Source organism: Dermacentor andersoni, chromosome 7 (assembly GCF_023375885.2).
Source record: "Dermacentor andersoni chromosome 7, qqDerAnde1_hic_scaffold, whole genome shotgun sequence".
In the NCBI taxonomy this organism is placed as follows: Eukaryota; Metazoa; Arthropoda; class Arachnida; order Ixodida; family Ixodidae; genus Dermacentor; species Dermacentor andersoni.
The window spans coordinates 150,374,283-150,401,475 of NC_092820.1; the positions used below are offsets into that span (position 1 = coordinate 150,374,283).

General features: G+C 46.5%; 1 protein-coding gene across 2 annotated transcripts; it reads left to right on the forward strand.

The window, feature by feature from the left end:
• The first annotated feature begins 1,141 nt into the window (after positions 1 to 1,141).
• Positions 1,142 to 20,912, forward strand: LOC126534470 (peptidoglycan-recognition protein SC2-like). Of its 2 annotated transcripts, XM_055072216.2 has the most exons (7): positions 1,142 to 1,316; positions 3,208 to 3,456; positions 6,636 to 6,841; positions 8,612 to 8,777; positions 16,016 to 16,213; positions 18,099 to 18,304; positions 20,730 to 20,912. In XM_055072216.2, exons 1-7 carry the CDS (start codon positions 1,253 to 1,255, stop codon positions 20,862 to 20,864), a joined length of 1,224 nt encoding a protein of 407 aa, XP_054928191.1. In that variant the 5' UTR covers positions 1,142 to 1,252; the 3' UTR covers positions 20,865 to 20,912. The 2 variants fall into 2 exon arrangements, with proteins under 2 accessions (XP_054928191.1, XP_054928192.1); XM_055072217.2 differs by lacking the exon at positions 3,208 to 3,456 and having other exon boundaries at positions 1,143 to 1,316.
• The last annotated feature ends 6,281 nt before the right edge of the window (positions 20,913 to 27,193 follow it).

Here is a 27,193-nt window from a genome sequence, read left to right on the forward strand (position 1 = left end):
TCAATCAATCAGCAAATCAGTTTTCTTTTTTTCCAAATATCGAATAGAAGTGGACAAGTAGCATTTCCTTCCGTCACGTTTCGTCATTTTCTTCTGTGGATTCCCTATACTGGACAGCGTCAACACATTTTTGTGGCCCACTCAAACTGCCGTACACTGTGAAATAATTAGCACCCATAAAAGTCAATAAGGATGTAAATCGGTCGGTAAGTCACACCCAATAAAGGGCGTGCGGCTGTGAGTTGTAGACAGATTTCCACCGTTATTCACATTTAAGGGCAGTGTGAACTATATTACAATTTGGCGCTTTCTGGCCAGCGCTGGATCCCTATAGCAGCTCGTCTTTGGCCGTTCTTTGTGTGCGGCGTGGTTCGGCGGTATCCATTCACAAAAGTGATGCCCATCCACTGGCTAAATCGACAAACTGACCTGGGGCGTGAATCCCGCTTTATACGAACACCAACACCTTTGCGACGCCTGTTCCCGCGCCGAACCTCCTCGTGCCGCACTAACGCGCACCGTTTGCCCTGCACGGGCCTTAAATTGTGAGACATTCCGCGCGAGCGCGTGGTGTCACGGACGTGGGAGAGAAGGAGCAAAAGGAAAAAGTGAAACGGCCTTGAGCGGAAAAATCGGTCGCTCGTGAAGAAGTGACACAACAGGAACGACGACGAGTGCTCTGACAACCGGAACATGTCCTCCTGGTCTAGACGAAATCGCAAAAAAAAAAGGAAAAAAGAAAGCAAGAATGTCGAATCGCGTAAGGCAAAGCATAGTGGCATAAAAACGACGCAAACAAAACGTCAATGGCGCCTTCGCAAAAAGAGACGAAGGATGGAACGAAGAGACCAGCCTGCTGTTTTCACATATTTTTGTATCGATACAGAAAAGACAATGTAGGCGAGGAGAGTAGACAAAGGGGCTGAACCTTGGTGCGTGGGAAAAGCGGGCGGCATTCCAAATGCTTGCACAGAGCGCAGCTCACACGTATGTACGTACGCACACGTTAGCGGGTGAATGCATTGTTGCGAGCAAAACAACCTGGAGTGCGCGATCCATCACGGTGCAAACCGCTGCTACTTGTGTCGTACTGCATATACTGTATATGTACAGGCCTGCATGCGCGTGCACAATTTTCAGACGAGATCGGTGCGAAGGTGTGCGTGGGATGGCGTAGTCTCGGGAAGTCTCGCTGGCGCGTGAAACGTCGGGGGAGGGACTGCTCGAAGAGGAACGCCGCCCCGCCTCGACCATGGTTCGTGGACCTGTCGCAGCAGTAGTCATCGCTGTGGTTGTGCTCGGTAGTGCGGCTCCAGGTGAGAGGAAAAGAAGGAGTTGATCGAGTTCTAGTACTCGTGAAATATGTGTACTATAGAACTGAACAGTAACCGTAATGCAGCCCCACAGTCACCTTCCATTGTTTGTATATATGTGCGATTGCATATTGTGTGTCATAGGCTTTTGTATATTTTTATTCTGTGATGAAGCTCGCTTTTGACTGTCGTATCTATGTGCGTGATTTATTTCACACGTATATCTTCGTCATCTGTTGACCTGCTCATCTCGAACGGCACTGCGGCCTCGTGTATGTGTTTAGAACGATGCATATGCGTATATGTACACGGATTCAGTTTATGGTGCCCCAACTTGTCCTCGCCTTTTATCTCAGCGTGCTTGTGTTGTTTATAAATGTGCGCTATAGAAGTTTTCAACCCTTTGACATTGTTTATTCCCATGTTGCAAAATTTTTATTTTTATGCTTGCTACTATCCGAAAGCAAACGGGGACAGCCGACATTCTAGTTGACATTAAGAGAAAAAAAAAGGAGATAGGAAGGCCATGTAATGCGTAGGGCAGATAACCGGTGGACTTTTAGAGTTACAGTGTGAGTGCCAAGGGAAGGAAAGCGCATTCGAAGACGACAGAAAATTAGGTGGGGTGATGAAATTAGGAAATGTGCAGGCGCAAGGTTGCAATCAGCTAGTGCAAAACAGGGGTGATCGAAAGATCGCTGGGAGAGACCTTCGTCTTGCAGTGGACGATACGCTGATGATGCAAGATGAAGAGAATGCTTTGCAAGAAGGAGTAGTTGCCACAGTGATAGTGACTGCCCCTTTTTGTTTTATTTTCATTGCAATCAAACAAATGAAAGAAGAGTTGAGTTCTGCGAGATCGCGCGATTGTCTTTTTGGAGCGAAACTTCCTTCGCCATCTCCAGGGTTAGGCGTTCGTCGCCGAATCCTCGCCGAATATGTGCTTGAATATTGACTTGCCGAGTAGGCAACCTAAGCCGCTGGGTATGCTCCAGAATAGATAACTTGCTGCTGTCTGGCCTAATAGGCAACTTGGGATCACTGAGCGATTGTGCCCCAAGATACGGCTTCGACACTGGGTATACGAGCAACTGGGTACGCGTCCACTATTGGCCACTACCCCAGAATTGACGCGCCACCATGACACAAGTGTTATGAAGCTTTAAATGTATTTGTATACGCGTCGTACCTGTCTGTGCCATCTAATTCTCATCAGCGCTCTTCCCTCGACTAACATCATACATCGTCTTCGTCATCGCGACGCAGATAGCTAGCAGCTGCAGGCTACCAGTCAATGCAATATATCACCGGTCACGACCTAAGAACTGAAAGGTATACTAAAACACTATTTGCGCTATTTGCATAGATGCACCAGCCAATTGGGTTCGTCTCTCTACCTAACGTCAAGCGGCTTCGCGTGTTTGAAACAACCGTTTTCTCCGTAGAGATCGGTCTTTGTGTCACTGGTTTCAGGGTGAAAGCTGAACGTCTAGGCAAATTTTTTGGAGGGATCCTGACATCATTTCTCAACCAAATATAACATTTTAGCTTGAAGCAACTAGCTGTTATTTCTCTATTAGGCTAGCGTTTGTATTAGCAGAGCAATCTCATTAATTTTTTTGCGCTCAGATGTCGTGCGTACTTGTCTCACTCAAGTCCTGTCCCTTCGTCACTCTGAGCAACAGTCCAACTATAGCCCGCTGCGGAATTTTCCCGGAAGTCATTAAGCTGTGAGCGGACTCCAGCTCTGTTTCTGAGCTGAAGGCCAGGTGCACTGAGTTTTTGTGGGTGGAGCTCGTTTTTGGCTGTCACCGACTATATCGTCATCCGCTACTGCTGCTATCTCCGTACGAGTGATTGGCATGTTTCTCGTAACACTGGCACAAATCCACAGGGCTCGCCGGCTCGTGGTGGCATCCGTGGGTGCCGATGCATCGAATCCGCGTGATGTTGGCCTGCTCGGGCATCCGGTTCGTGTCCCGGTTCCAATGGGGTGCCCGGCATCCCAAAACCCAGAATCGGCTCAAGGTCCAGCCGGTGCCCCGCTTCTTCGTGCACCACACCGAGGGTCCGGAATGCTTCAACTACTGGAGCTGCTCGGAGCGGATGCGCCACTGGCAAAACTTTCACATGGACACGAGAGGTACGCACGGCTGAGGTACCTGGGTTAAGAGAAGGCTTCAGCTTGTAAACGATCTTGAATGATATATATTGGGATAGAGTGGTGCCTCACTGAATGAACCGAATCCGTTTCGTGGGCAGGCTTGTTCGGCGATGCATTCCTTCTGCGTGGCGTGTTCTCCCGTTGTTTCGTATGGGCAGCCTATTCATTCGTTCGCGGACATTGGTTACCAATTTTAGAAACGGACATCGCAGTTCTCTAAACTATCTTTGTTAGAGTATCCGAAGTTGACAAAACTGATAGTCATCATCATCTTATATTTATGTGCACTGCAGGACGAATGTCACTCCCTGTTATCTCCAGTTATCCCGGTCTCGCGCTACCTGATTCCAACCTTGCACCTACACACCTCCTAATTTCATCACTCCATCTAGTCTTCTGCCGTCCTCGACTGCGCTTCCCTTCCCTTGGCACCCATTCTGCAACTCTAACAGTCCACCAGCTATGTACGCATACGCATTACATGGACTGCATCTGATCCATTTTTTTTCTTAATGTCAACTAGAAAATCGGCTATCACCGTTAGCTTTACCATCCACACCGCTTTGTTCCTGTCTGTTAACGTTACGCCTAACATTTTTCGTTCCATCAATCATTGCGCGGTCCTTCACTTGTTCTTAAGCTTCTTTGTTAACCTCCAAGTTTCTGCCCCATATGTTAGCACCGGTAGAATGCATTTATTGTACACCTTTCTTTTTAATGATAACGGTAAGCTTCCAGTCAGGATCTGACAATGTCTGCCGAATGCGCTCCAACCAATTTTTATTCTTCTGTAAATTTCGTTCTCATGATCAGGGTCCCCTGTGGGTAATTTACCTAGATAAACATACTCCTGTACAGATTCTAGAGGCTGACTGGGGATCCTCAATTCTGGTTCCTTTGGCAAGCTATTGAACATTATCTTTGCCTTGTGCACATTAACCCCACTCAACCCCACTCTTACACTTCCTCGGTTAAGCTCCTCAATTATTTTTTGTAATTTGTTTCCAGTGTTGCCGAACAGGATCACGTCATCTTCAAACTGAAGGTTGCTGAGATGTTCGCCGTTGATCCTCATTCCTAAGTCTTCCCACTCTATAGCTTCAATACTTCCCCTAAGCATGCAGTGAACAGATTGGAGAGATAGTACACTTATGTTAATTAAACTCTGGTTGCTTTTCGGTTTCGGTTAATTTTTCGGTTAATTTGATCCCGACTGAAGGTCCCGACCTTCCTTGCATTTCTATGGGCCCAAACTTTGGTTATTTTGATGCTAAAATTGGCCTCCACCGGATAATTCGAACTTGACCAGTCAGCATGCATGCGGCTGGCGCTCTTATAGTGACCCCGATAGCGAGTCCTTTAGCCGCAGCGCCTGTGCCGCTGGACCTTAGGGGACAGTGAATGCGTTAGAACACGCGTCCCATCTCGTCGAGAACGGCTATTTCCGGCCCACCTTAGCAGGATTTTCACGCAATAACAGTAGCTCACAATGTTTGATTACGGTATTTACCTGATTCTAACGCCCGCATTTCCTTTCATTTTTAAAAGAAAAGTGGGCCGAGAATTGCCTGTGCGGTGCAATCGGACACGAAACCAAAACCAACTTCGCAACGGTCGTGTGCTTTACCGCATAACAAAAGAGCCTTTCGGCGGAGCTAACCAAAATAACATGTGGCGAAGCTGCTTTCAGGAAACCAACTGCCATTGTGCAACACTGTTTCTTGCTAAAACATCGGGTGCGCGTTAGATTTCTAACAACGATACCTTGGTTTGAGTGAGCTGGTTCATCTTGCCAGTTTCCATAAAAATGCGCCAAAGAGCGCCGGCCTCTCATATGTGTTGCATTCGTCTTCTTCTTTAGCGCGTTTTTATGAAAACTCTTTAGATTTCTCATTTCTTTAGGCGTTTTAATGTCATTTATATATTAATTTTCTCCTTTGGACACACAGAAAATGGGCGCGCGTTTGATTCGGGGGCATGTTGGAAAAGGGGCAAATAACGCCAAATGAATCAGCGGTCTGTCCTGGCGTTTTTTCTGAATCTTGTGTAATTTGACCCACCGGATAATTCAATTAACTTCGTCCGTCTTGTCAGTGTCGAATGTACGGGAGTTTACAGCTGACGTGAGTTACAATACGGGCTTCTATTTTTGTTAAACTTATTAATTCTGGGCAATGTTTTAAGAAAATTTTGAGCCTCAAATCAAAATTCCACTTCCTGCAGTCACTAGAACTGAACTTTCTCTGCATCAATATTTGCGGAGGTTCTGCACGAGTCATCATCACACATTAATGGTATATATCAGAACCGTGTATACTGAATCAGTTTTGTCCGATTCAGATGTCTCAATGAATGCAACTTACCGACTGGTAATATCGTATTTCCTTATTGCCGACATTTATTTTTTAGTTAACATTAATCAACGTCCACAAGCTACATTACTTCACTTCCTACTTCCATACTGGAGCTGAGTGCTACGTTACGTGTGCGTCACGAGATCTGATTCCTTTTGTTTCCCTTGCTTGCCTTTTTGGGGCTCGGCAAATTTCTGAAAGGTTATTTCAGACAATTTATAATTCTGCCGTTTAGATATTGTCAAATGCCGCCCTGTTGTCGGTTTCAGCCCACCAGGGAGACTGTAGCCGCCACGTGAGCCAATCAAAGAAGGCAAGATGGCGAGTCTGCCATAATGGTGGAATTTGGCGGCGTACCAGATTGCGCCCCGTGTGAGAATTTTGCGTCCTAAGCGTCACACGGGCATCACCGAGCTGTTCACGTTGCTGTAGGCATGACTCGATCGTGACGTAGTAGGCTACTTGGTCGTCGAGAATTATAACTTCCTCTCTATTTTCGAAAAGACTGGCTGCTGGAGAACAAAGGCGCGCGGCGAGCTTGAGCTCCAACTATCGGACGTTTTTTTTTTTTTTTTTCGTTGCCTGCATATGGGTTCCCAGTACGTTGCCGCCGCGAACATCATCGCGTAATTGATGCACCGCGCTCGATCACTTAGTTGTTCGTCTGAAATGCCTAAATATGGTGGTATACACAATAAAAATATTTACGCCATTAAGGGTATTTTCTCGTCGCACTGTAACACCCTTAAGGGCGTAAATATTTTTACACTGTAGGGACCTCAACGACGCATGCACGTATCGCAGGTTGGGACGACCTCGGCTACAGCTTCCTCATCGGCGGTGACGGGCGGGTGTACGTGTCCCGGGGCTGGGACCGCAGCGGAGCCCACACCAAGGGCCACAACGACGACGCGCTGGCAGCGGCGTTCATCGGCGACTTCTCGCGCCACCTGCCGACTCCTTGGGCGGTCGGGGCGCTCATTCGACTGCTAAACTGCGGCGTTGCCTTGGTACCGTATGCACGTGTTTCCATTAAAGCAAATGCGCTGAGAAGCTTTCTGTTTGTTTTTAAGCAAAAATCTCTGACTTTTCCGGCCGCAGGCGTGGTTGGTCGATGGTCGGTAGGTGGTCGGACTCGGCAAGGAAGACGTTCGCTCTCTCTTTCTCTCCCACTCATTCTCTCGCTCGCTCGTTTGTTTGTTCGGGCTATTCGTTTACGCTGACAATAATTGGCAATGGTTTCCGCACTTCTTTTTTTCGTCTTCTGGCTCTTTGGCCCGTTTTTGTAGCGGTCGGTGGTGGGGCATGTCTCGCGCAACCGAGTTGCGGGGGCGTGTTCGCCGTCGAACGTAAGCCATGTAGCTTTTTGAGACGCACGTGCTCACAAGCGAGAGCTTTGGGGCGTCTGAAGGCTTACATGCTGTGTTGGAGCACCCGGGAAGGACAGCCCTCCTCTTTTCCCACCACCCTCTCCCTCTGTGCTGATGGAGGGAGAGGAGGGCAACAGTCGCCTTTTACGCCGGCTCTCGCGACTCCGTAGACAACCCGCATGTGCTCAACCAGCGTATGTGTATATCCACCACGGGAGGTATTCTATAAGAGTCCACCTAGTGGACTGTTCATTTCGGCCGTTCCTGATTGGCTGGGGCCGCTCGTCTCCTGCTCGCTCGTGCAGCTGCATCCAATCAGCAGCGGGCGAAATGGACAGTCCACTAGGTGGACTCTTACAGAATACCGCCCCTGTACTACACCGCTACACAAATGTTTAACGGCCCGGTTGTCTACGGAATTATACAGCGACACACCAAACGCCAACCAAATATTCTCGCTGCTACAAATATATGCCTTCGAATGCAACATCCCTTAAGAAGGAAGCTAAGCTTTCTAGAATCGTTCGGCTATTCGGTTTCGTTTGCAATCATCGTCGATGGTTGTTGCACAATTTTGTCTTCGGATGCAAATTATGGCGTAGAAATTTATCGATCCCTCCTGGACTTCATTAGATCAGCAAATATTTTTTCATTCATTTAATCGTCTTTATTCGCCCGCATCCCATACCACTGTATGCCCCGAGCATTAACCTTCGCATTAAATAAAGAAAGCAGTACGCACCAGCAGAGAGAGACAACATATTAGGGAAGGCATATAAGTGGGCGGTGTGCACCGTTCTGCTACGAGAGTGCGGGTGCGGCTAGTTGGCGGACGTTCATCGGGGTATGATGTTTCATCGCGAGCGAAGCGGTGTCTTGTAATCCGATGTGTGGCCTCTTTTTGTGCATGTGGCGGTAGCTGTTGCGCTTCCTAAATCAATGACGAACAACCCTGCTGCTCTTCAAAGTTGGAAGAGGGTGAGCTACCACAACGTAACGTGATGATGAACGAAAGAAGGAATGCCTAGCACCTAAAGCAGGGGTTACACAGAACACAGCATACGAGAGGCAAAAAAGTTACATCAAGGAAAACATGGTTTGAGAGTGCTCTCTATTCAGAGCTTGACGAAGTCAAACGTCTTCTAATGAGCTGCTAAATATAAGAGCATAAGAACCCGTTGGAAAGGCTACATGCTCTTCATGACATGCGTATAGCGTTATTAACGAAATCTTGAATGCACTGGCATCAAAATAGTCGAAGTGCATTGCTGTACACGTATTATGGCGCGTTTCGAAGAGTACGGAATGTCCAATAATCTCGCTATTAGGCCTCGACGTTAGACATGTACATTTGAACTTAGACCAGCTGAAGCTATAGTTAAAACGCAGTAATCGCCAAATTCTTTACAGGGCAAGATCCGTCCTGACTACACACTGCACGGACATCGAGACGCCAACTGCCGGACGTGTCCGGGGGATGCCCTGTACGCCTACATTTCTCGGTGGAGGCACTTCGGCGGGAAGCTTAAGAAGTACATCTGCGAAACGCCAGTTAAGCAGCAGTCCTCCACTGAACGTGTGTCGACGCAGAGGCTTATATATAGATAGCCCGCCGTTACCACGTTACCACGTGCTCCGCCTCGTGAGTCCCTTGAGTACGTCTCCTTGAATGGCACTAGCGAGTCCTAGCATAAGGACGCTGCTCTCCCACCATCGCCTTCTTTTATATATATTTTTTATTGCGTGATGAGACATGACACACAAAAGGCTTCAAACAAGTTGATATGGACGAGTGCACGCCCTGAGTGAGTGTGGTGGAGCCAGTAGCGACAGCTGCGGGCGGGCAGGAGCAAATCTATCTGCAATGTGTCGAGAATGTGTCGCAGTTGTTTTCATCAAACAACACACAAGTTGATTAAACCTACCGTGAGAATTCTTTCTAAAAATTTTCGATGGTTTGCTACAAGTTCCAGAACATTTACGCCAGCCCCTGTGCGAACAAGCGAATCCGGAGAAGCTGTGACACTAACTAGAGCACGGCGCGCTATACATGCGAAAGAAATGCTTCAACGCAATTCTGTCGCATTGAACGCTAAATCGCCGCTGATTTTTTTTTTTTCAAGCGTTTAGCTTTCTCTTGGGAACTAAGCGCGATTTCATTGCGACTGTCTAACCATTTTCGTAGGCCGAATTCGAAAATAGTGCAGTGTAACACGGCGGTAAGGATTAAAGGGGAGTGTAGGGTGGCACCGTAGAGCGGTGGTACCGCACGGTGGTATTAAAGCGAGCGTCGTCGCGTTTTCCCCTCGTGACAGCGATAGCGTTTTGAGATGCTGTCGTTTGAGACGCTGCGCCTGCGGTCACGAACAACGCTACGTGGGTTTCCGAACTGCTCTTTCAGAACGGAGGTGCCTCAGGAACCCGTTGGGCTCCCACCTATGGGTACGAGGACCACCACCCGTCTAACGTATGGTGCAACACGTCGATAAGATAACTTCCAGGGCTAATCAGATGCCAGGCTATACTGAAGGCGTAACTTGTCCCTTATATCCCGTCGTCCGTGAAAAAGCCAACTGTAAATAACTTACGACTGACCTAACTTAGAATGCGCACCTTCGATATGGGATGCCGGTCGCATCACGCTAACCAATCGTTTGGAAAGGAGGAAAGAAAAGGAGGAGGAAAGAGAAAAGTAGAAGGCAGGGAGGTGATACAAGAAGGTTATAAAGGTGATAAAGTGATACAGGTGATAAAGAATTCAGAATCGGGTCAGCACGTTTTATCCAAAAGTAAATGCGACCACTTTGCCAGTGTTACAGGCACCCGACAGTCGCTCTAGACCTTTCCCAGTCTGGCCGCGCGATGGAAAATATCCTCGATTGCTGTTCATTCATAAAATATATAATCGTAATCACTATCTTAGGTCACTCTGGATTACACCAGCTTTGTTACGTTTCGCGTCGAATAGATCATCGCGAGAAGGTCAGCATATATGCCACATCACAACACGGTCACTCACAGTCACTCATTTCTGCCAAAGACAAATCGCTACTGGAACCACGTGCCTGCCGAATTAGTAAACATCACTAACGTGGACCGCTTTCTCGAAGCAGTGATTGCCAGCACTACACGATGCACACCTCTTCCCTGAAGTAAGATTTAGTTTTAATAATTTGCTGTACTGCATATGCCTTCTTGCTTGATTCTATAACAGAGGATGTGTTGTTTCTTACTCATTTTGTATTAGTGCATTTGTATTTCCCTTTGTTATTATTGTAGCTGCTATATGTTCTTTCCAATTTCCTAAACAATGTTGCTAAATAAGTCATTTTATACTTATATGCATTGTGTACTACTGTATATTTCGTACTTGCATCACCACATCGTAGCCCGTCCCCTCTATACTTCTTCATATAGATCTGAGGGTATCACAAATAAATAAATAAATAAATAAATAAATAAATAAATAAATAAATAAATACTGCCACAACTAACCACTTTCAAAATCATGTTAAGTGCATTCTTGGATAGCAACCAAGGTCGGACCTTCATAAATCTTTATGAAATTTTCTTTTTGAGCAGTGAATCGTCCGCTACTGAGCGCCTCTCAACAGGCCTTTTATTTTTTTCGCATTAATATTAGCTCAGGAAAAAAAAAGCACACGTTTTGACGGCATTCAACTCGCAAATTCCTAAGGTTTTCTTAGAGGCAACGACGTGTATTCCAGCCAACTGACACCGCTCTTTGTTTGCTTCTGGAACCCGGCTATGACTTTAAGCTAGTTTCATTTGTACCTTCCCTTGGCACAAAGTACGCACACAACCATCAATTTTTTGTTTGTTTTTCGTGTTAATCAGTACTTATTTCGAGTTATATTCACCGTTCACAGCCCATATATGCGCAAAAAGGACCAGCAGAGAGCGCGTTCTTCCAGCCTCTCCACCTGGTGCACAGGCTATACTTATTTATCTATCGAGATTATTGTGAACAGCAGAGTTGTTTAAAGAAAGGGGGTGGGGGTTACGGGCCAAAACCACGATCTGATTATGAGGCACGCCGTAGTGGGGGACTCCAGAATAATTTGGACCACTTTGGGTTTGTTAATGTGCACCTAAATCTAAGTACACGGGAGCAGAGTTCTAGAAGATGCAGAATCAAAAATGGGAACCAGCCAAATGCTATTTTCACTCCCCTGCGTAGCTGGTGTTTACACATATCCCGACTTGTATAAAGGTCGCATTTTGTAACGATTCACTTTTTTATTTTACCGTATCCTGTGTGCCAGGTGGCTAATCCCGGCGATGACGAAGGTGTCCCAGTCAAGGACGAAGGGCAAAATAGTGGGAATTGAACGATTTAGAAATACCGCCAAAGGTGCATGAATCTGTTGTTAGGAATTGCTGCCGGAAAGTTCTTTAAGTATGCCTAGATATTGCCATACATGCTTTTCTTTTTCACAATGGCACAAGAACGCCAAATACATGAGTTGGTGTCAAAACCTAGATCTAAAGATAAATACCTAGAGTTGGCATTCCTGTAAGACATGAAGGCCTTTTTTTTTTTTCTTTTTTAAAGCGCGCAAGCACCAAGTTTGCTGCACTCCGCGAGTTTCGCTCGTCTGTAACGCATACCTTGCTGGAAGTGAATAAAGAGAAAATCAGACATCCACCCGTTCGTAGCAATTGCTACAAAGGAAACCCGTACGGGTTCCTCGAAAGAAAAGCCTCATAGTTGAAGAAAAATTCGTCCTGGTCCGGGACTCGAACCCGGGACCACCGCCTTTCCGGGGCAGCCGCTCTACCATCTGAGCTAACCAGGCGCCTACCTCTCCACCTTGCGGGTTTCCGCAGGACTACTACGTCAAACCCTGCTGGAAGTAATAAATCAGTTGAATACATCCCGCACTGTTCTATTAGAAGGCCTGCGCGCTTCATAATTTCTTGTGGGTCAGCTCTGCATATATGGTTTTAGACGCGATTTATCGTTTGATTACGCGCTTCTTCGGCGATCAGTATGTTAAAGGATCCGATTTGAGGATTTAGCGGTGCGTGTATGCAGTGAAAAACTTTTTATTCGTGTTTTTTTTTTTTTTTCTTTCGGTGAGTGTTATTAATAGGCAGCATTCCTTACTTCATTCCAGTCACTTTGTGGTACGTGAGGCTAGGTAGGTAGATACGTATGTGTCGCATCTTTTCGGATCTCTGTAACAAAAAGAAAATGCTCGACCGACAGTGGAATCGGACCTCTTTGACTTCTTGCACAACAGCCTAATCAATAGACTCTAATCAATAAAGAAAATTAGGCCACGATCCAAAGCACACCGTTCTCATGCCAACAGACGAGTACATCTTTCAGCTCTTTGGCGCGAGCGTCACGTTTCAGTTTATCATAGTGCTCTTTACTCGCGCGAAAGCCCGCGCTTTGAGACGCTACTATAGACCACGCTTACAATGAAAGCGTTTCTTTCTTTTTTTATTTTTTTTTTTTTAGGGGCCCGGAAGGTTGCAACCTCCGGCTTAGCGGTGACGGCAACCCGTTTGTGCATACGCGTTTCGCCTGGCGTATAATTGCATGACGTGAATTCCACGATCGTTTCCACCGCCGCGGGCACGACTTTCCGCCAGCGGCAGCAGTCAATCAACCGGAACGACCCACAGAGAAGCCCCCCCCCCCCCCCCTCCTCCTCCCCCTGCCTTTGCTTCGGGGACGCCCGCCCTCCCTGACGTAACCCTCCTCTCCTACACGTCACACCTTGCAGCACGTGCGTCTGCCCGGAAATTCCCGCACGTCATCCGTATCGTCTGGAATGGCAACACTCGAACAGTTTGCTCGCTCAGAAAGCAGATACAGTGCGGCCAACGGCTGCGACGCATTCGTCTGTTGAGTGTCGGATTGCGGAGTGTGCGTACATTCACCCCAGCTTGGCCAGTGTTTACGTGTGTCTGATGAATTTATCTTTAGTGGAGATTCCCTGCTCGATGAACAGCTGCATCGTATAGGCCACTTGAGAGGTGGGAGACATGAATAGGCGATGCACGCATGCGTGCGCGGTTTGGGTGCAGCCGGACGATCGGGAGGACGCGCGAAAGTTCAGGCGAGTCGAGATGGCATTCCGACGCGGCATGCAAGAGCCGCGATAAACGCTCGCAGTTCCGCCACACACACACACACACACACACACACACACACACACACACACACACACACACACACACACACACACACACACACACACACACACACAAAAAAAAAAAAAAAAAAAAAGGAGTTGGGGGGAAACACTGTCACGTGACCTGGTGTGGGCTCAGAACCGGGAGGATTGCCATGTTGCATGCCGAGGTCATAGAAGGCACAGACAAACGCCGAGCCACGCGGGAATGGTGGAGGCTCGCTAGACCGATCTTTTTGATCACCGCTCACAATGTGGTTCTTCAAGCCTGCCTACGTGGGGACTGCCAAGAGCTTGCTCACGCTTTCGGCGTTTGGAGCTCTTCTACAGGCTGCGACAATCGGTGAGTAATGCGTATATGCGATTTTGCGCTTTACTTAAGCGAGAAACACGATACCTTTCTTTTTTTTTAATGCCGGTTTTTTTAACGTTCTTGAAACTTCTGCGGTCAGCTAACATAGGTTTTAGCTGGCATAAGCTGCATTAGCAAATTGCGGTTTTACAATGGCAACTCAGTTGTTTTTGCCCTGAAAAAAGGTGCTTAGTATGGCAGAAAAAGACAGGGAAAAAAACAAAAACGAAATAGCACGTTACGAAGCCGCCCTTAAATGTCTTGGCACTGCTATAAGCAGGAGGTGGCAGGTTCGATGCCCGGACGCGGCACGACCGCATTTCGGTGGGAGCGAAATGCACAAACGCTATAATGTATCGCGCGCTGGGTGCACTTGATAGAGCTTAACGTTGGTCGCCATTAATCCGGAGTGAGTCCATCCATCCATCTTCAGTGCACGAGGTCTTGCAGCACGTTCTATACGCGACAACTGTCGTTACTTGTCAAAGAGACGATCTCTGAAAGCTGCATCCCACTGGAAGCACGATTTCAGCTTTGAGTTATACGGTGCGTTCTCGGCCCTATGACAGGAAACACCACCCGCTTGTTTCGTGGCACGAAAGCGTTGCTGTGTCCCCTTTTTTTTTTTTTCATTGTCCACACAGCTCTTATTAACGAAACTTTGTGAATATAGCTATAGTGCGCGCACAGTGCTAAGCGATTGAAGCGATTGAAACGTGTTGCAGTGGGAGCGCGGGGCAGCCGGTACTTTTCACGCCACATGTAGGGTAGTCATATAGGGTAGCCATAGGGTAGCCACCCTACCACAGGGATGGGCGCTGCGCACGCTGAGATGACGCATTCTTGTATCACGTGAAAGCGAGAGCCTTTGTGTTGCATTGTGGCCGTCATTCGGCCCCCTCAGCAATCGCCCAGCGCTCGCCGTATAGGCTCGAAAAAGCACCGGCCGCCAGGTCGTCCGAGTATAGCATTTCAATCGATGAGTACTGCATACGTGAGCGCCTGTTGTTGTTCGCGTCGTATGTGGGCGCACGTGATCAGTGCGTGTGCACTCATTTTCTCCCTGTACCTGGAGTTGCGTACGCGCAAGGCGACCGGCCAGGTTAACATCTTCATTAACATCATTAACGTCGACATCTCTCTTGCTTTGTGTGGTATAGTTAGTATCTCGTACAGCGGTGACATCATAATACACGATAATGTAACAACGTTCGAAGCTTCACTTTTAAAGCGATATGGACAAATTATGCTAGTGAACCCATTCGTGTAAAAATTCCTTGAAATGTCTTGATGTAGCGACGTTGTTGTGCGTGGATGTATATCCTGGGCATGCCTATTTTACTATGTTGTTTTGAACATTTCGTGCATGTTTGCCGGTATGATAATGCTTCAAAGCCTAATCTATGCAAGCAGGCTCTGTTGTTCTTTTTTTTTTTTTACTTAAGCGAGTTTGCTTTTGTAATTCCCCCATGTGGCTACCAACGGCAACTCCAGTTTTGACATGTTAGATAAAATTCTGGGGTTTTACGTGTCGAAACCACAATCTAATTACGAGGGACTCCGTAGTGAGGAGACTCCGGATTAATTTCGACCGTCTGGGGGTTCTTTAACGTGCATGCAATACACGGTACAAGAGCTTTTTTTCCTTCCTTTATTTTTTTATTTATCTTTTTTTTTTCATATTCCGCTCACATCGAAATGCGGCCGCCGCGAGGTCGGGATTTGATGCCCCGACCTCGTGTACTTAGCAGCGCAACGCGAAAGATGTACTAAGCAACAACGGTGGGTTAGTTATGGCGTGTGTACTGAGAGAGTGACATAAATAAAAAAAAAATTAAATAAGATATTAAATATAAGTTTGCTACGTTAGAATCCTTGGAAAACACGGGGAATGCGGGAGATGGAAATTCAAGAAGATGAGCAAAACGAGAACAAGGTGAAAGCAGGAGCCAACGTTTCGACAAGTGGACTTGTCCTCGTCAAGGCGACATATGCTTTCCTCGCCACAGTATAAATTTATGCTGTCCAGTTGATCAGCAAAGATCAATTTATGCTGTCAAGTTGATCAGCAAAGATCAATTTATGCTGTCCAGTTGATCAGCAAAGATCAGTTTATGCTGTCGAGTTGATCAGCAAAGATCAGTTTATGCTGTCGAGTTGATCAGCAAAGATCAATTTATGCTGTCGAGTTGAGCAGCAAGATAAATTTATGCTGTCGAGTTGATAGGAAGATAACGCTATGAGTGGCATAGGAAGATAAGCTGCCATTCCGCACACCCTCTGAGTGCGCAGGTGCCCAGCGATGTCCGGGCGTGGAGATCGTGAGCCGCAGTGGCTGGGGCGCCAGGGCTCCGAGAAATCGGGCAGCCATGAAGAACCCCCGGGCCCAGTACGTGTTCATACACCACACCACGGGATCCCAGTGCAAGGATAAGGCTGCATGCAGCAGGCTCATCCGCGGTCACCAGAACTACCACATGGACAAGAACGGTGGGTGCCCTGCCTCTTTCGCGCATTGCCAGTGACTGGCATTATGTAGAGACATTTTGCAGGGTTGACGTGCCAGAATATGAAGCACGAACAAAGAGATTATGCAGCGAAACATTTATTAAGTGTACACAGGCGCGTGGGTCTGTTTTGTACTCAAGGTAACACACGGTCACATCGAAAGTCGCACGTGGCATCTATTGGAGGTTCAAATGAATGAACCTCTACAGACACACGCAGAAACAAATGTACATGTAATGTCATTTCTGCCACTCATCAAATGGAATATTTGGACCAGAAGTGTACACCCGGGCCGGTGCGTGGATCAACTATAGTACAAAACGTATACTTGTACGCACTTACGGACACATTCCAACCTGCGAGAAATGACGTGGTCCATGGCACCTCCACTGCCAGACGCGGTATTAGGAATCTGTTTTGCAATGGGGCCATGTCGAGCGGAGACATCAAGTTCAGTCTATAGGTGTCCTTCATGAAATTGCGATCCCACGTATTTTTTATTCTTTTGTTGAGGCGGGGGCGGGGGGGGGGGGGTTGTAAAGACTGAGGTTAAAGTTCCCTATGATAATCAGAAGTATATCCTTGTCTGTTTCGTTGTCGTAGCCCGGAATTACACTCACAGAGCAAACAAACTGGACTAAACGTAACTCCTTCCTTCGGGTGTTCCCCAGAGCACCGAACCTCCTCGCTTGCCACCCCGATTCCAGCACGACCGTCATTAGGAGGGAACTTAGTTCTATGCAGTTCTGTAACGCAGCTGTTTCTTGTTTTTCGGCTGTGTTTTGTTTTTCGTGTTTTGATGGGGCTTTTGCCAAGAATTCCCTCTGAACCCTAAGAGGTGAGAAAGCACGCAAGGAAGCGACACGGAACAACCGGCCGCAAAGTAATTAACGCGGCTGTTCTTGTGCGGTGGGGAGCGTTCAGCGTAGCGCATCAGTAAAGTGTAGCGCTTTAGTGTGCCGCAGCGTTGTACCGCATTCTGGCGTACGGACGAAAAATGCGGACAGAAGGCGAGCAATTACATATATGTTTTACGAAAAAAGTGGCCCGTTGGACGCCATAATTATCACATATAACATGCCACCCCCCCCCCCCCCCAAAAGAAGAGAAAAAGAAACAGAAAAACGTACCCTGAGAGTAAAGCTTTTTGGTAGTCTACACTTTAAATTGGTGTACACGATTTGAAATTTACTAATTAGAAGGTAGGGAGTGAACAGACAAATTTTCGCTTGATACTGTTGCCCGCCATTGCTGGTGGTCACTGGTCAAAAGGGCAAAGCGGAGACTTGAACACCATTATTGAGGCACAGTTGAATCAGTCATGAAGGAAACAATCAAAAGGCCTACCAAACATTCTATTTTATTCCACCTATATATAGCATCAATTAGACACAACTAGGCCTCGGTATTCTTTTTTCATACCTGAAATTTAATTGCAGCTCACGCACGGTTTACTCCTTTGTCTCGGCCACTCCTCATGTTAGCGGTGTCATTAAAGGGCTTCTTTTTCTGCAAGAATATTTTTTACCATATTCATGCAAAAAATGTGCAACAAGTTAAGTCGTCGCTGGCCTTCACTTGATTGGTCTTCTTCGTAACTCGATGCACTCGAATTACCGTGAACAGTTCTAAACATCTCTAAATATTCTTACCGGGCGCGCGGCTTCTGAACTGCAAACTTCTTGAAAACCCTATAAGAAAAATGCATCTGACGGCAGTGCACATCGCTTAGGTACTCAGTAGGAGATATCAAATAGCTCCTTCCATCGCGTGTGATAGGCCCGGTGTCAGAGAATCAGGCAAGGGAATTTTTTTCAGTCATATTGAGTGGCGATGCAAGCGGTACTGAACGTCGCATCGTTCGCAGGCTGGGCAGACATCGGCTACAGTTTCCTCGTGGGCGGTGATGGACGCGTCTATGAGGGCCGTGGCTGGGGTCGAGTGGGAGCTCACACCCGAGGCTACAACAGCAACGGCATCGCCATCTCGTTCGTCGGTGACTTCACGAAGTCAACGCCCAACAACGGCATGCTCAACGCGGCGAAGAACCTCATCGCCTGCGGCGTCAAAGAGGCAAGTGGCGTTGGCCTGTCTGTCTCTATCTATCTATCTATCTATCTATCTATCTATCTATCTATCTATCTATCTATCTATCTATCTATCTATCTATCTATCTATCTATCTATCTATCTATCTATCTATCTATCTATCTATCTATCTATCTATCTATCTATCTATCTATCTATCTATCTATCTATCTATCTATCTATCTATCTATCTATCTATCTATCTATCTATCTATCTATCTATCTATCTATCTAATGTATAGCTTTCAAGGATTTGCACCTCCACATGGTCATGACCTCTGTAACCGCTCATCAGGATTCTGAAGAACCATCGCTTTAGAAATTTTGACTTGTGGTCACTCTATAGTCGTAAGCGAGGCGACAACTTTTAGATATATATGGGTGTTCGAATAGTGAAATTTTTGAATCAAATCAACTATGAATATCCAAGAAAGAAGAAACACCAAATACTAAATAGAATATTAAGTATTTTCTCATCCTAAAGCTACACCAGCAGAGAAAGAAGGACGGCCTATAAATATTGGCACATCCATAATACCATTCACAATTACACGACCGTACAATTGAGAGGCACGTAAATGATAAACAACTTTCACTTATCTGGCTCACAATAATAATAATGGTAGTAACTAAACAAGGTAACAGCATGTTACGAGGTGCGCGTATGGCGTTGAGTTCGCTGAAGGAGATAACTTTGGTACCGCAGCACAGCAGGTCGTTTTAAAGGTATGCAAACATGGCAGTACTGCCCAAATCACAAATCGGAGCAAATTCGCACATACAGGCAGGCTGCCTACAGGCGAGCCATGGTTATTGAGTCTCTCGAAATTATTTAACAAAAGTTATCTGCCCCGTGCGGTAACTCAGATTCTGGTGTCCCTGCCGCAGAATCTTTCAGAACAATCCTCACATGCCACGTTCTGTCTGGCTCGAGACCCCAATAAATGGTTTTATCCCTTATATTTTAGAAATAAACAAAAGGCGTATAATCGACAACTTCGCATAGTGCATTCTCAAGTAGCAGGAACCATCTGATTCGTATTCAAACAAATTTAAAATATTTGCACACGCCTACTTTTAAATTTTCTAAATGTTGAACGAATGAAAGCGCTGGTTGTGAGAATATGAGAGTTCGCTATTGGTGGTTGGGAAATTACTGCGAAAATACAGTCTTGCTTGAAAGCACAGTTGTAAGACTCTATTTACGTTACGTCTTTTGAAAATACGTTGTTCCCTTTTCCGCAATATAACTTTGAAAAATAGTGCTTGAAAGTGATTCTCCACTGTCGATTGCAGAAACTTGGGTTATGCGTTGAAACACACACGTGAAGGCGTCTCGAAACGAGCCATTAACCCTTTCATGGACACGATGCATCTGAAACGACAGAGTATATGTTGAAACGGTAGATCGGTAGAAGCCCAAGTGTCGTACCGAGCCTTGCTTTGTTACAACAAATTCTGAGGACAACAACGTGATGCTACACGTAGTGGCTATGTCACGTAAGATGTTGCTTCAGCTTGTTTGTGGCACAGGCGAGGTTAATTATTTTCAACAAGCGAACGCCAGTGTCTGTACACGCTTTTGTTGTACGGGAAGCACAGTCACTGTTCCCGCAACTGCCACGAAGCTTAATGGGCGATGTCTAAAACATGGCGGCCATGACGCACTTCTCGCTCCACGGTCACTACCGGCGTATAATGCTTGCGAAAGCATAGCCTTCGAGATGCGTTTAGGTTACTCAAAGAAAACCGTCGCTGGGGCGTAAATTTGGACACTACCTATTGTTTACCGCCGAGTTTCGACCGAGACGTTGTACTAGACACAAGGGTCGAGAGCTGGGCTAGTTGGTAAACGATTTAGGCGTCAAAACCGGAGAAAAACAGACGTACCCAATCAAGAATACGGCGGGATGAGATTGCAACTAACAATGTTGTACCAATCACATCTAACGTCAGCCAAAGCTGTTGACTTTTGTGGCTGTAGCAGAACTAGAGCTGCGAGGTCCGTCACCCCCCAAGATGAGCAAGCATTTTTGACTTTCGTACGAGGCATTGACCTCAAGGATATGCTGTGCGTTTAGATTCGCGTGGTACGTGCTTGAGTGTGTATATTGTGCGTGTGCGTTGTCGTACGTTAGCGCATTAATATGGCATTAATAGAGAATTTAACGTTAGAGGGACGCAAGGCCTTCGGGCCCCCTATCGCTTGGGGCCACGGTACTGCGCATGCGCAGTACCGTGGCCCTAAGCGATAAGGGGCCCCAAGGCCTTGCGTCCCTCTAATCTCAACCTCTCTAGGCTAGTGTAGTGGCTAGGCGAGCCACCGGGCCAGATAACCTCTACAGCAGCTATTTTGGTTAAAGCGCCTGTGTCTCATTGTCGCTTGCGCGCGTCTTTCCTATGATTCGCAGGGAAAGATCAACCCGAAATATCCTCTGCACGGTCACCGCGATGCAAACTGCACTGCTTGTCCTGGCAACCGACTCTACGACATCATCAAGAAGTGGACCCGCTATGGCGGTCGACTCAAGAATTTCGCGTGCTAGCAGCATGCTCATCCAATGATATAAAATAAATCTAGGCATGGAGGTACTGCGGAAGTCCCCGTTATCATATTGGTCTTTAGAAGCGCGTTGCGAATACAAAGGCATAGCGTCGTCGTCGTCACCACCACCACCACTACCACCACCACCACCACCACCACCACCACCACCACCACCATCATCATCATCAACATCGTCATCATCATCATCATCATCCAGTTTTTGCATTGAAGGCTGGGCGATCGAATGCGTGGCATTGGAGATGATTAGACGATCAGTAACTGGGAGCTGCGGAGTCTGTACCATTTTTACAGCGAAATTGTCTATGGCTAGGATCCCGGGATTTGTTTGTGACGTAGCTCATACCCCCAAATGCAATGGCTCAAGCTCCAATAAAGCAGAGGCTACAAGCACTCAGAAAAGTGAAGCGAAAGGTGCATACATTCTTTGGAATCACGTTTACAAGATACAGAACAGCACACGTTTCAATAAAGAACAAGGTCGAAACAAGCATTCGAACCACATAATTGATGATAATATCATAAGAAGCCAACAAAGACACCAAGGACAACATAAGGGCAATTACTTGTACATAGTAATTGAATTAAAGAAATGATAAATTAATGGCAATTAAAGTGCATGAAAAAACAAGTTGCTGAAGGTGTGGAACGATTCCACGTCTTATCACGCGTGTAATGCGAAGACGTGGGTTCTACGAGGCTTCGGAATGACGGGGCAGAAACATGAAGACTTACAAAGAAGCTCGAAAACAAGTTAAGTACCGCGCAAAGAGCGATGGAACGAAGAATGATTGGCGTAACGTTAAGAGACAGGAAGAGAGCGGTGTGGATCAGAAAGCAAACGGGGATAGCCGATATTCTAATTGACATTAAGAGAAAAAATGCAGCTGGGCAGGTCATGTAATGCGTAGGTTAGATAACCGGTGTACCATCAGGGTTACCATTGGGTGCCAAGAGACGGGAAGCGCAGTCAAGGACGGCAGAAGGCTTGGGGTGATGAAATTAACAAATTCACAGGCGCTATAGTAGAATACAGCTTTAAGAAACGGGAGTTGGCAACCAGGGCACACGGACTGCGCCAGGTTCTTACTCCGCTAGCGAATCACAGAAGCAGCCAAAATAGTCATCGTGCGACCATTTTAACATAGCGTCATACTTATACCTCCGGAGCGTCTGCTGTTCTTGAAGTATTTTCATCGGCGGAAGCGATGAGGTGTGCAACAGACATGGACGAAGTGTATCGAGCCTGAGCATTTCCCTCTTCAAAAGTCCGCGCTACAGTTTATTTTTTCCTCTTCAAAAGTCCGCGCTACAGTTTATTTCACTGCTGACCCCGTTTTACTCATGAAACTTCACTGTGAACTGAAGTGAAACTTCGCAATAAATAATTGCAGCGAAACAAGCATTTTGTTTCAGTTCAACAGAGAATTAGGCTTTCACAGTTCCACTATAATAGACTAGTGAAAACGTATAAAATTAAGCTCTTACAGTTGTACTTTTGTGGTACAACCGCCTTATTCAGGTAAAAGGTAAAGTTTGAAGTATGAAGTATTTGCAGCCTCGCGGAGGAACAGTGGCTGGCGGTTATGAGGGCGTGGGTGGGGCTTCACTGCATGCTTGAGTTGTATCTGACTGTAGTTGGAGTCGGTTGGCGTACGACAGGGGCAAGTGGAGATCGCAGGGAGAGACCTTCGTCCTGCATGGTGGACATAAAATAGGCTGATGATGATGATGAAGCTTCACAGCGTACTCATGGTAACAATCGAGAAACTGGCTCTGGACTTAGTTCCGTGGGATGCAAGCGGTCCATGTTTCCCCGCAACATGCAATGAACCATTCCGTAGCAAGATGAGGCATCAGTGCGACGGCAGCAAGTAACTGGGATTTCACGAAACAAATGACTAAGCTGACCATGGATGGATAGATGTTATGAGCGTCCCCTATGGAAGGTGGCGGTGGGTTGCGCCATCAAGCCCTTGCAATTACACTGCCTAATGTCCTACCTAGGTTAAACAATAAAAAAAGAAAAAAAAACGATGAACTCCCCAACCAAACTTTCTGATCCCCTATTACGAACTGTGCTTTCGTACGGTTGCGTCTTTTTGTCGTTTCCCTACTTTTCTTCCACCAATCCTCCTATCCCCTCTTGCTAATCCCTATTGCGGACATGTTTGCTTTTCCACTGCTCTCGCTGAACCCAAGGGTTGCAGGAGGCCAGTGGTGCTTAAATCGACGGCTGTTTGCCATTTGCTGCCACCTTTCCGCATCTTCTTCAACCAATCTCGAGGCTCCGAGGTTGGGCGGCATATCGGAGGGTGCGCTGCGGTCTTAAATCTCGGAGGCAATAATGACAGAAGGAGCATTTCCATTCTATTTGGCGAGATGGCGCTGCCTTGTCAAAGATTTTCCGATAGCATTATTTGTTTTGTTCCCTTTGGCTCGGACACTAATATAGAGTCCACCTTTTACATATAGTTCATTGGCCAAAACTATCATCATCATCATCAGTATTATTAATAAGAAGGCATTGTTTTACGAAACTACGGTATCTCGAGAATCAATGCACTTCTCTTCGAGGGTATCCGTGCCACTGGGCGCGGTTAATGCCATTAAAAATGTAAAGCCTTAAGTTTCTGAATGCCATTATATTTCGGTCACTGCTACAAGTGGCATACTTAATGACATAAAACATCGCGATGGCGTTAGCTGCAGTGAAACAGTTAGCATTGTTTGCCAATCGTAATGCAGTAATAAAAAATTATTAGGGGAGCAAACGTATTAGAAATGGCTTGACAAACATTAATAGGCGTACTTGATGTTTACCTCAGGAATGTCATTTTTTGCACCCAGCCGCAAACTGTTTGAAGTCGAAGCTGTCTATGCATTTGAGGAGAAATGCATTGGTGTCTCAGTTACTTTTGTACTTCAATGTATAAAACAATGTTCTGTTAAGAAAGTAACTGGAACGCCAATGCATTTCTCCGCAAAGTTCTAGAATTAATGTCTCGAAACTGGTGTCACCCTGAAAAGTTATTTCCAAGTGATTCGCCTTGAGAAATCAACGGCTAGAGAGAGAGAGAGAGAATAGCAAAGAGAAGAAAGGCAGGGAGGTCAACCAGACGAGCGTCCGGTTTACTACACTGCACTGGGGGTAAGGGAAATAGGGAATGGAAAGAAGAAAAGATGAAGAAAGTGATGACTGTGTGCAGTGAAGCACCGTGACACCGTAGTGGAGTCCCATAGCCGTGGATCAACGCAGATCCACTGCTAGAATTTTGTAAATTGCAATATGGGCCATAAGGCAATTAGCTAAAAACTTGTGAATTTTTGGTAATTAGTTTATTATGCATTTCAATTTATTTGTGCACGTCGTGTCCGCCGCCTCGAGTAGACCACCTCACGAACTATAAATGGGCTACCTGCCACAAGCAACCTCTAAAAAATGATGAAATTGTTCGCTGAAACACCGCGTATAGTGCAAGTTGGTTAATATCGTAGATTGTGTCAACATATACAGCTTTCGCACCGTCATTTGTTAGCAGCAAATTACGGAGGATCGAGGCGCGTTCTCTCTGTCGTCGCCACCTTGCTAACCCGACACGCGTCGCCAGGATTACCGGACATGTACAGGTTGCGCCATCTTTCGGCAGCGACCACGCACCCGGCCGTAACTGAATGGGGCGCAGCAGAAACAAGAAAAAGAAAGAGCAGATCCAATTCGCACGTTGGAATCTATGTGAACCGAAGCTTTCGTGAAGCGATTGAAGAAATTCTATAAAGATAAAAATCAAGCCATCTTCCTACACTTACTCGAAAATCGCCTCCAATGTCTCAACTACGCCTTGTTCCATGTCAAAGCAACTCTCATTTTCTTTACCGTCCCCCAAAGCATCTCAAGGATCCCTTTACGTACCCGTTTAAGAGTTCTGATGCGGAACGCTCAGACTTCTTTATGTACCTCAGAGTAAAAAGATTGCTTTTGCATGAAACAAGGTACACATAAGAAACTGGAGGCGACAATTTAGAGTGTCTATCTTCATGCACGTGTACCTGCAGAAGTACCTCGTCTATAAGAATAATGGCCTATACCTTCAGCTCACCAACATCTTTTAAGAACGTTACTAATTGCGAAGTACCGTTTCTTATTACTAACTCTTCTCGTCATCCAGACTAATCACAATAAATAACTAAATAAATATTGAAAGAATTATTCTGGTTTTCTTGTCATATTCATGCGGAATGTCAGTGGTTCATGTGCGTCCAACGAGCAATGAAGCACACCACCAAATCAGATCGTCACTGAAACTTTAGCACTGCGGTAATATAGTGGCACCTCCTTAAAAAAGAAAAGACACGGAAAGATAGCACTGTACACTCTTAGGCAAAGTTACACCCTTTGGCTTGCCCCTTCTGCCCCACAACAATAATCGTTATCTGCCTTGATGCGTTTCCTTTCTTTAACGCTGCGAGCCCGGAACTTTCCAGTAACGAACGGCACGCGCGTTATCAGAAGGGGCAATCCAAAGGGTGTAAACTGTTCTATGCTGATAACGGGCGTGCCGTTCGTTACTGGAAAGTACCGGGCTCGCAGCGTTAAAGAAAGGAAACGCATCAAGGCAGATAACGAATATTGTTGCGTGGCAGAAGGGGCAAGCCAAAGGGAGTAACTTTGCCTAAGAGTGTAAATCAAACCTGGATTAACCTGCAAGTTGCCGCCTGAACGCCATCTCTGAATAATTTGTTCAACTAACTCACGCCTAGGAGATTTGGCACTGCGCCCGAGGGCGCGTTGCACCTACAGATCTCGGGAGACAGTAGCCATGCGAGAAAAGCGCTTTGGTTAGTTTTTGAGAGATGGCGCTGGCTGTCAAAGGTGCTGTCTGCGGTTAAGGTGCATATCAGGGTAGTTTGGGACTGGGAAAATTGGTCTAGCGCTAGAGAGACAGACGAGGAACGAGTGGGAGGGAGGAACATTGGTCGTATTCAGGAGGAAGATGAAGAAACGTAATTGCTGCATCCAAGGCCTGTCCAAATGGTCGGATGACGTTCGACCAGGCTGTTTTTGTTTTGCCGTCATGCCTTCGGCTGTACTAACTCGCGTTATTTGCAATCGTGTACCGACGAATATTGACGCAGAGAGAGAGAGAGAGAGAGAGAGAGAGAGAGAGAGAGAGGACTGTATATTTGATGATAACACTGAAATTGCAAATTAACCACTATCCAACTCGGGCAATTTGTGCACATGCGCCAGCCAATTACAATCGCTTTTTTCAGTGATGTCACACAGATACACACCTATTTGTACAGATGGAAGAAACAGTATGCTTTTTTTATATTGGAGCGGAGCACATTCTCATTTCTTAGAGGTTGTCCACAAATATAGTGTACAGTCTAGCACGTAAACACCCAGCGTTTTCTTCTGGCTTTTTCGATTGACCACAGCTGTATATGCCCTATCGTTTCGTACTTTGCGACTCACGAATAAATGAAGACTGAAAGACTGAAACAGGTTTGTGCGATGCCTCCTTTACTAGATGCCCGCCGCGTTGCTCGCTTTCCCATTGTAGCGGCGGTTCCCTTAGTTGAAGTAAGTTCAGCATAAATTCCGTGAGGCGGCGCTCGTTGCTTTTTCAACTTCCGGCGCATGTGGCAGCGGCGGCTGAATGCATCCGCCGGCGCGTTATATGCGCGGACGTCTGTTAGCGGGCGTTATCGCGGGCCTCCGAGCCGGTGACAGATGCCATGTTAATCTCACAGGCCGCAGCATGTGATTGCCAGTTGCAGGCGTTCGCCATGAGAGGCGCTCGTTGCCTTTTCGCGGTAGTGTTCCTGTATATGCTCCCTGCGGGAGCATACAGGAACACTACTACTATAGTAGTGTTCACTACTACTACTACTACTAAATAGTGTTCCTACTCCACTAATACTGCTACACTACTCCACTACTACTGCTCCACTACTACTAAATAGTGTTCCTGTATATGCCCCCTGCGGGAGCATATACAGGAACACTATTTCGCGGAGGAGAGAAAAGGGAGAGGGCCCGGAACCGAGCTACCGGACAACGCGGCAGGCATCTAGTAAAGGAGGCACTGGTTTGTGTTACAGAGGAGGGGAGCAAGAGGCAAGAACAAAGGCAGCAAACTTATCCAGGAAAAGAAGGCGGTTGTTGCGAAGAGTGCGAAAGAAACCGCACGAGCGTGCATCTGCGGTAGCGAATAGACATCAGAGCTACAATGAAGCAAGAGGGAAAGTGATATGAAAGGTACGTGTGGTGGAAAACTTTATTGAAGAAGATAGGAAATAACGGAA